General features: G+C 36.5%; 1 protein-coding gene across 1 annotated transcript in view; it reads right to left on the reverse strand.

The window, feature by feature from the left end:
* Positions 1-10,293, reverse strand: part of LOC103201376 (dystrophin-like) — a 2,052,823-nt gene that overhangs the window by 1,729,131 nt on the left and 313,399 nt on the right. The window contains exon 19 of the mRNA XM_042781676.1: positions 8,708-8,869. Within this exon, the coding sequence (XP_042637610.1) occupies positions 8,708-8,869 (162 nt within the window). The remainder of the gene's footprint in view (positions 1-8,707; positions 8,870-10,293) is intronic.

Consider the following 10,293-nt stretch of genomic DNA (forward strand, 5'->3'; position numbering starts at 1 on the left):
TAAAAAAAAAAAAAAAACAGTAATCAAGTCTGTCCACATATTCTCTTTAAACATAAATATTTCAATTATATGCTTCATGAGGTTGTTGTAATGATAAAAAAATAATAATGGGGATATTTTGACGATATTAGTCATTGGCATGTATAGTTATTGAAATACATGGAGAAGCTGGAATATGTATCTATCTCCTATTAATCAATCACTTTAATGTGAAAAAATCCAGTATGTACTACTTAAAAATATTTTTACAGGTGCCCCCAAAGCTCCAATTCTTAGCAATCACATGACAATTATTTTACTGTTAAATTCTATTATAAGAATGGTTCTTGATGATTATGCTACAGCTTTTTGGTCACCATTCTTTAACTTTCATCTTTCATCTCTACTCTCTTATAAGCTGCAACATAGAAAGGGCCATTATCTGGGACAGGGTCTGACATATTTAGTGAGTAAACTTGTCTGGAGTTGAATGAATACACAAATACTCTCTAGGCACCTGTTGGATGGCTAGCATGGCTTTGGGCTTTGGGAAGCCTGGCTGCCTTATAGCTGACTGTTGGTGGGTAGGGACAGTGAGGGACAGGGTAATCAGCAACAACAACCACAAAATGAACAGATCAACAAGAACATCTCAGAGAGTAATAAATGCTAACAAGAAAATAAAACATGATGAGCTGTGGCAAGTGTTATCTGGAGTGCACTTTACTAATTTCACTGTGAGGGATTTTTGGAATAAATATCCATTTGCTTAAGAAAAAGCAAGGAAAAATAGGTTGAATGTAAATTGCCTGAAAATATCCATAGTACCACACAAATGTACACTGTCACTACACATGTGACACTATGTTCTACTTTTATATTTGTTGTTGTTGTTGTTGTTATGTGCCGTCGAGTCGGCCCCGACTCATAGCGACCCCTCCTTGGGTTTCCGAGGCAGTATCACTACGGAAGTAGGATTGCCCAACCTTCCTTCCGAGGAGTGGCTGGTGGGTTTGAACCGCCAGCCTTCTGGTTAGCAGTCAAGTGCTTTAGCCACTATGCTACCAGAGCTCCTACTTTTATATTTAGAATTTGTAAATCAATTGTCATGACAAGATACTATAATTCTATAATTGTAGACTTGAGATGTACACTTCTGAGTTTATAATGTGAAACAAATCCATTTTTAATCATTGTACATTATATTAGTGACGAATATTGAATATAACATGGACTGCCAGAAGAATGAACAAAACTGGCTTGGACAAAATATAGGCAGAATGCTCCTTAGAAGCGAGAATGGCCAGACTTTGTTGCATGTGCTTTGGTCATGTTATCAAGAGGGACCAATCCCTAGAGAAAGACACTGTGCTTAGTAAAGTAGAGAATCAGGGAAAAAGGGGAAGCTCCTTAATGAGATGGATTGACAAAGTGGCTGCAACAATGGGTCAAGGATCTCAGTGATTGCGAGGATGGCACAGGACTGGGCAGTGTTTTGCTCTGCTGCGCATAGGGTTGCTATGGGTTAAAACCACCTAACAGCAACATGTCCTGTGACAACATGATGTTGTTGTTACCTGCCATTGAGTCATACCCGACTCATCAGACACACAGCAGTACAAAACACTGCCCAGTACTGATTCATGCCCATGATCTGTTGCAGATAGGATCATTATGATCCATATGGTTTTCATTGGCTGGTTCTGGAAAGTAGATTAAGAACCAGGCTTTTCTCCTTAGTCCTTCTTATTCTGCAAGCTCATTTCTCAGCATCATAACAACACAGAAGCCCCGAATGACAGACAAGTAATGGCTTTGCTTGAGGTAGATTGGAAATTTAACCAGGTCTCCTGTAATACCAAAAAACAAACCAAATTCACTGTCATCAAGTTGGATCTGATTCATAGTAACCTCTCCTTGGGTGTCTGAGGCAGTATCTCAACGGAAGTAGATTGCCCAACCTTCCTTCTGAGGAGTGGCTGGTGGGTATGAACCACCAGCCTTCTAGTTACCAGTCAAATGTATTAGGCATTATGCCACCAGAGCTCCTGTCTCTTTTAACAGAAGGTAAGAATTCTACCACTGAAACAGCATGACCCTTAGGAGGTCATTAACCTGTGAGATGTTTTTCAATATGCTTTGCATGCATGTCTCTAATGTTTTACATCTTCTGCAATTTTCTCTTTTGATTATTGTAATACTATTAAACATGTCAAAAGAATGATACTCATTCTAATTGGTGATACAATCTATTTTATATAGCAACATATAAAAAACCCCAACCCAGGCCATCAAGTCCATTTCTGACTTATTGTGACCCCATAGGACAGAGTAGAACTGATCCATAGAGTTTGCAAGGCTGAAAATATTTACAGTGGTGACTGCCACATCTTTCTCCCATGGAGCAGTTAGCAGCAGCCAAGCACTTAACCATAGAATTTCAATGTTAGAACTCGTTTAAAACTGTTTCGGTTTATAATAGTACTTTGCAAAGAAAAAGGACAAGTATTATTTTTGCTACGGTTGTATTGGCTTTAATGTTTGAACCAAATCTATGGAATAGTTATCTATTTTCTTCTTCTATTGTTGAATTATTTCATTATCACATAAATCCTGAACACATTTCCCTATGCGTGTTTGTACCATCTGATTCATAAATCAATGAAGTAGGCTGTAAAGTTAACTGTTCCAAGTCATTTGGCAATCAAATGTGCTTATTTACAATATAAAAGTCTTTTTTATTCCCTAATGAAATTACAAGCTTAATCTGATAGACCAAAATCTGTATTGAAGCCCTAATTTTTCTTTAAGCCATTGATTTTGATAGTTTACAATGTTTACATTTAAATAGGGCCAAATATATTTAAAGTGAATTATAAGAGTTGGCTTCAATAAATACAAGAAGAACTCAATTACAAATACTTTTGATGTGTAGCTAATGCAATCAGCTTAAATGAACAGCTTTCTTTAGTAAAAAAAGGATTCTACTTTTCTGTTTGTTGGTACTTAATTATAGCCACATTGCTAAGGGGAGGAAAAGAGAGCAGCTTGATGAGTGACATATAGGCACACTTTTCAATGTTGGGAGCCCGTGGGTGGTGTAGTTAAACATTCAACTATTAACCAAAAGGTTGGTAGTTCAAACCCACTCAGATGTGTCTCTGAAGAAACGCCTGATGATCTGCTTCCAATAGGTCATAGCTTTGAAGACCACGCGGAGCACAGTTTCTTTGTGGCAATAGTTCATTCGCCTTTGGTTTATCTAATTTTTGTTACGAGGTCCTCACTTTTGGTGATAATTTCATTATTTCCTCATTTTCTTTCTATTCATGCTTATAAACCTACTATGAGGGACAAGAGGTTGCAAAAGATGAGCTCAGGAATCTGCAGGACAAGGCAATAGAATAGTTCAGCTACTGCAATCAATTCTAGGCAACCTCTTTGTTTCTTGTGATAATCTAAGTAATAGGATCATGTATTCCTCCACACGATGTGCATCATCAACACATAATGGCATAGAGCATTCTAAGAGGTGCACATATCGAAATGTTCTTCCGTATTAAACATTCAAAATGTGAAACTCTTGAAAAGGAAGAAAAAGCACGGGTTGAAGAACTCTCTAAATATTAAGGACAAGAGGTTTATTGATGGCGATTTAGGTATAGTTATTGTTGACTCCAAAAATTATTGAGAAGTATGCTCAAGCTAATTGGCATATTAACATATGATGAATTAGAAAAACAAATTAACATTAGAAAACAAAGGCAAGTTCAGTCTCAAGCACCCCTATCGAAAATTCTATTAGTCTATGTTAATTTGACTGCTAACCAGAAGGCTGGTGGTTCAAACCCACCAGCCACTCCTTGGAAGGAAGGCTGGGCAATCTACTTCCGTAGTGATACTGCCTCAGAAACCCAAGGAAGAGTCGCTATGAGTTGGGCCTGACTCGGCAGCACTTTATCAACAACAACATGTTAATTAGTGAAGTGCTGCTCAGCTATTTTTTTTTTTTTTTCTACTTTAACTCATTTGCCATAAAAAGAAAAGTGATCAGGATAGGAGGTTAAGACGTCAGTAGTATGACTTCTGCCCAGTGAAATCCTGACACAACCACAGGACAGAATCTTTATAAAAGACCGGTGAGAAGTACGTGGGGGAAAAAAAAAAAAAGACTAGAGCCTTTTTAGTAATTAACTATCTAGACTAGTATTCAACCTTGGATGAACATTGGTGTAACTAGGAAGAAAAAAAAAAAACCTCACTGCCATCAAGTTGATTCCGACTCATGGTGACCCCCATTGGGTTTCTGAGGCTGTAAATCTTTGCAGAAGTAGATTGCCTCATCTTCCTTCCATGGAGAAGCTGGTGGGTTTGAACCACCGATCATCTGGTTAGCATCCAAATGCCTTACCCACTATGCCACCAGAGCTCCTGGTATAACTAGAGGAGCTTCCAAAAATTCTGATGCCTGAATCAACTTCAGAGATGGTAACATGATTGATCTTGGGTATAGCCTGAGTACAGGGATTTTTGCTACATGATTTTAGGTGCTAAAACTAAAACTCTCTGTGCTTCATGATTCTCTTCTAGAAAATAAAAGCTTGAACAATTATATTCCCACAATGTTTATCTTTGCAATTACGCAATTGGTGAATTTATTCTTTAAAATTATTTTGAACAAACATATGTATGAACTTTTATACTTTTAATCATACTATTTTTGAAGTAGTTCTTAAGTTTCTGGTTTCTATATCTAGACAATATATTACCATGTCTGGAAGACTTTTCCCCATTTGAGGAAAATCAGTAAGATTAAATCAGTAAGATGTCATCTTAATTTTGCATTTTAATAAAAGTCTCCTTAAATGGGGCTGGAATTGGGAAGTTGACACTCTGGTAATACGATTAAGATTTTGATTTGGTTTAGTCCTGGTTTGTCTACATAATATATTAATAGATCCACATATGCACTGATATTCTTGTACTTTTACTGTAAAAAAACTGTGAGCTTTATTCCTGTAAACTGATGTCACTAACTTAAAAAGTGCCTTTTGTTTTCAGTTCAATTCAGCATCAGAAGGCCCAGTTCTCTAATCATGACAATAACTCATCAATTACCATGCTGATGGAGTGGGAATCACTTTCATACTCTATAGCTGCAAAATGCAGTTGTAAATTCAAAGTTTCTCGAATTACATGTACTTAAAGGAAGCTTTTACTAGATGGAAAATTTCATTTCCTTAATATTGAGAGTTATTTTCAATCTGAGGATTCAAAACAATCCTAAAAGGCACTAACTGAAGGCTCTGATAACAGATTTAAATTCAGAAGCAAAGCCACGAGTATACCACACGGTGGAGTCAGACAACCACAAATCTATGTGACCAGCTTTGACAGAAAATAGGAGCACCTACTGCCTTGGAAACCCAAGGAGGGGTCGCTATGAGTCAGGTTTGACTCGATGGCACATAACAACAACAACAACAACAACTTAGAAGAGTACCAAACAAGGTAACATCATTCATTTTGTCCTGCACTTCAGTGATAAATTCAAACAGACAGTAAATTTCTAAGAAAGGAAAGCAAAGCATACTAACTTTTTATTAGCAATTAACTTTTACCCAAGTTTACCCAAGTGTAAAGAAACACAATTATTATTTTTTATACTAATCCAAAGCATTAAACTTAGTCCTGATTGGAAAAATGTCATTTTCGTATTATTAGGGCGTCTTTTTTTTTTTACACACTGCACTTAAGTTCTCATTTCACAGACAACCTATTTATTATATTTGCTTCTTTCAGAAGAGTTTAAAAATAAGTTTCAAGAAAGGCAATCCTTGAAGCAAATCTGAGTACTTGATAACTCTGTTCCAGAAAACAGTTCACTTGTTTTCATCTTAAAATAAAATTTAGGAGAACAATGTTTCAACAGCTTTTGGGGGTAATGCACTTTCCACCATTATGCATCACCATTGGGGGAATCCAACGTCTTGAAAATGCAGGCACAACCAAAACTTCATGGAAAATGAATTTTAGCTTCTCAGTACTCTAAAATCTGTTCCTTCATTTACAGTTGAAACTTCTCCTTTTACATGGATGCTGCTATTTGTAAGTACTTTTCAATTGCTATAGTTAATTATATTTTATACTAGACTTTTTTTGATAAAGCAAAAAATATATATATTGTATTGAAGTTTAGATAATCTTGCATTCACATGTAAATAAAAGAAAACCCAGGGTCCAACACTGTGACCTTTTTAACTAAACAAGATTGATGTATTTTTGGAAAAGCTCCCATTTGGGAAAACAAACAACAACAACAACAACAAAAAGATAATAGTGTTCGCCTATCTCAAATTCGCCATTCATAGTTTCATTCTATAAGTCTCAAAAAGTACCTCTTTATATATTTTATTTTTTAAAAAATATATCTTATTGTGGTTTAGGTGAAAGTTAATTAGTTGCCCATTCAGTAATGTATGCATATATTGTTCTATGACCTTGACCGCAATCACCCACAATGGGTTAACATTCTCCCCATTTCCATCTTGGGTTCCACATTACATTAGTCCTGTTTTCCTGCCTCTTCTTGACTTCTTAACTTTGCTTTTGGGCAAACACTGTTCTTTTGGTATCTTACAGTAACTTGTTCTGAGGAGCATATTCCCGTTAGGTATTACTTTTCATTTTATAAACGTGAAAGGTGATTTCTGCGAGTGGCTTCAGTTCTACGTTAGAAGGGTATTTAAGCGCCACAGTCTTGGGGGTTCCACAATCTCTATTGACCAGTAAGTCTGACCTTTTTTTTTTTTTTTTTTTTATGAATTTGAATTTTGTTCTACCTTTTTCTTCTACTCTATACAGTATTTCTATGGTGAGCCCAGTGAGAAAAGTTGGAGGTGGTAGCTGGGCACCATCTACTAGTTCTTCTGGTCTCAGGTTAGTGGAGCCTGTGGTTCACGTGGCCTGTTAGTCCTATGGACTAGTTGTTCCTTGACTAACTCTTCCTTATTTCTTCACTCTTCTTTGCTCCAGATGGAAAAAGACTAATAGCTGCATCCTAGATGGCTTGTCACAAGCTTTTAAGATTCCAGTCACTACTCACCAAAGTAGGATGTCCAACATTGTCTTTATGCCAATTGAGCTAGATGTCCCTTGAGACCATAGTTCCTAGCCATCCAACCTGATATTTCAGTCCCGGAAGGTACTTGATTATGGTGCAAAACAGTTTTCATCACTGTGCTCCCTGTGTTCTCTAATCTATATACGTGGCTACATTTTTAGTATGGGAAAATATATATGTAGGAATATCTGCTGCCAACCCTATGTATGCATGTGGACATACTCCCATCTGCTCTCCTAGCCCTGATCAGTTTACATAACTATCGATATATTCATTCATACATTATTGTTTGTTATTACTGTTTTTGCAGGACTGTATATGTAGTAGCAGTTACATTTGTTGACTTTTATTCTTGTGTACTGTTCAGAGTCTTGCTTTGCCTTGGTTATGCTATGCTGACTTCCCTCATAGTGGGTATTTTTTTTTTCCCTTCACCAAAGTTAGTACATGTTTCCATTCTAGTTAGTGGTTTTCCATTCCACCCCATCCCATACATGGTAGCCATCAAAGAATATTTCTTTCTGTGTGTAAACATTTTATTGACTTCTGATAATATATAGTTTAAAGTATAAATTTATAACTTTAATGTTTAGTATTTGCTCAGTTTGACCTTTTCTGGACTTCACTTAGAAAATCAGGTGCTTTCTTTTATTAAGCACTCCTGCAAGGTCATGTCACTCAAAAAAATAAAACATCTCGACTCTGCGTTTAGCTTATACAGTCATGCGGTTTTTCTCAATTCAGTAACAATGTCCCATTTCTATGATACATTTTTCCAAAGCCTACCAATGAAGAAAGGGAAGTTTGGGAAGATGAAATCCTAATGAGAAAATCCTCATCATGGTTTTTCATTGGGACAGAAAGCATCAAAATTGTAGTGGAAATGGGGGATAAATGTACAGTAGACATACTTGAAGAGTTCAACCTTCACTGTGTATACATTGCTTTAAACAAATCTTGTCTGGTTCTTTAGTGTTAATCATCCAGGCTTGTGCTTCGTAAGGTTTTCAGTGGCTGTTATTTCAGAAATAGATCAGCAGACCTTCCTTCCAGGATGCCTTTGGGTGGTTATGAACCTCCAACATTTTGGTTAGCAGCCTAGTTTGGTAACAGCTTACACTACCCAAGGAATCCTAACCATTCCTAAGACTATTAATTTGAGTCACATTGGTAGGCTTCCGTAGTGATACTGCCTCTGAAACCCAAGGAGGGGTCGCTATGAGTCGAATCTGACTTGATGGTGGTGAATTTGGTCTGGTTTTTGGTATAAGAAAACGGTCACTTTAACATTTATTTATGGCTTTCCTGTAGCTGTAACATACTTTGAAAACTCTGATATGCCCCACACCTCAGTATGGTGTTCCTGTCTTTTAAGTGGATTCATTTAAAAGCATTCCATTACATATTCTCAAAAATCAATCCCAGAGTATTAATCTAGAGCTTTTTTTCTCACTTACATCCAAATCATCAAATAAATCAATCAAAACAAGCCTATCTGCACAACTAGACAAATAACTCTTCAGTTAGAAACTCAGCAATATATTGTTCAGGTAAAAAAAAAAAAAAAAAGAAGAAGAACAGAAACATGTTCCCTGTTGTATTTACCTGGGCTTCCTGAGGCATTTGAGCTGCATCCACTTTGTCGGCAATATAAGCTGTCAACTGCTTGTCAATTAATTCCAGGGACTCATGAATTAAGTGTAAGGATTTTTCGACCTCTTGGGCAGACTGGATACTTTGTTCAAGCAACTTTTGTCTCCTCACAGCCTAAAGAAAAGAAGAATCAAGTGTGAATTAATTAAATGTACACCCATGTTAGTTTTCCTGCAATCCTGCTGCAAAATAAATGAAGATTCTACATTCTTCCACAATCACCTTTTTGTAAGATAGATTTCGTAGCTTCTTGCCACTCATTCAGCTCTGCTTATAAAAATAAAAATAATAAAGAAAAGCAAAAAATGAAGTAGCACACCAAACTCCACGATCAGGACTCTCTGTACAACCAAACCACATGAAGGCAAGAGGCTGGGAAAAACATTAGTGAGATCATTACAGGCATTGCAATCTGTCTTTCTCAGGCCAAGTGTTCCTCCTGATCTCATTATATAGTTCAAGAGATTTGGTTTACTTAGAATAGGGTCATCGTCATCACAATCCAATTCAAGTTAGATAATCCACTTCCACCAGTGAGACACATATACAATCGGCTCAGAATCAATTCCTTTTCAAAAAGAGCATTTTAGATAACCATCTGGTTAGGCATGCATTTATTTATATTATTTCAACCAGTTTTGCATGGTCTTTTCCCCCTCAGTTTCTTTCACAATTTGGATTATAAAAATTGTTTGTACAATTGCATTTTGTTACTGCTGAAGTAGAACAAATAATAAGTAATCCTAATATAGCTGCAATTAATCTTGATTGTTATTGTAAGTATGATTAGGATAATTTAACATTTTTCAAGTATAAATAGCATGCTGAACAGATTGCAAAGTCTCTCTCAAGGATCTGTTCACCTTTAAAAGAGTAGTAATAGAAGTAAGGATTGGGACAGGCAACTTCTTCAGAATATTATCCTTTAATATATGACATAGACATAATTATCTTGTACGATAAAACTATCCTTCCGCGGGAATGTGGTTGGAGTTTGAAAAATGGTCATCATTTCTATATTAGAACATAAATGTTGGCTATAAGCTTAGAAGATATGAAGACTTCATTAGTCTTTAATGAAGCCAATCTGGTATGCAGAATTACTGAAGTAAAAATAAATATAAAGACTCTAGACCAAGGGAAAAGGAACTAGAAGGCTTGTGATGAAATATCAGGGGGTTCTCTGCGAGTTTCTACCTGGATTGCAAACGTTGACTTCTTCAGGATTTCATCTTAGGCCTTCCTTTTGTTTCACTGTACCCATATCCTTAGCTTTATTTACACCTAGTTGGCTAATGCCACCAACTCTCCATCTACAGTTGGTTGTTCTCCCTGAATCTCTACACTTACATCTATAGTTCCCTACTGCACATTTTAACTTGGATGTTCCAGAGTCACCAACAGTTAACATAAACTAAATATATAGACCACATGGAACTCTGGTGGTGTAGTGCCTAAAGCATTTGACTGCTAACCAGAAGGCTGGCAGTTCAAATCCACCAGCCACTCCTCGGATGGAAGACAGGGCAATCTACTTC

Source organism: Orycteropus afer, unplaced genomic scaffold (assembly GCF_000298275.1).
Source record: "Orycteropus afer afer isolate SDZICR_OR568_19922 unplaced genomic scaffold, OryAfe1.0 scaffold00148, whole genome shotgun sequence".
Taxonomy (NCBI): Eukaryota; Metazoa; Chordata; class Mammalia; order Tubulidentata; family Orycteropodidae; genus Orycteropus; species Orycteropus afer.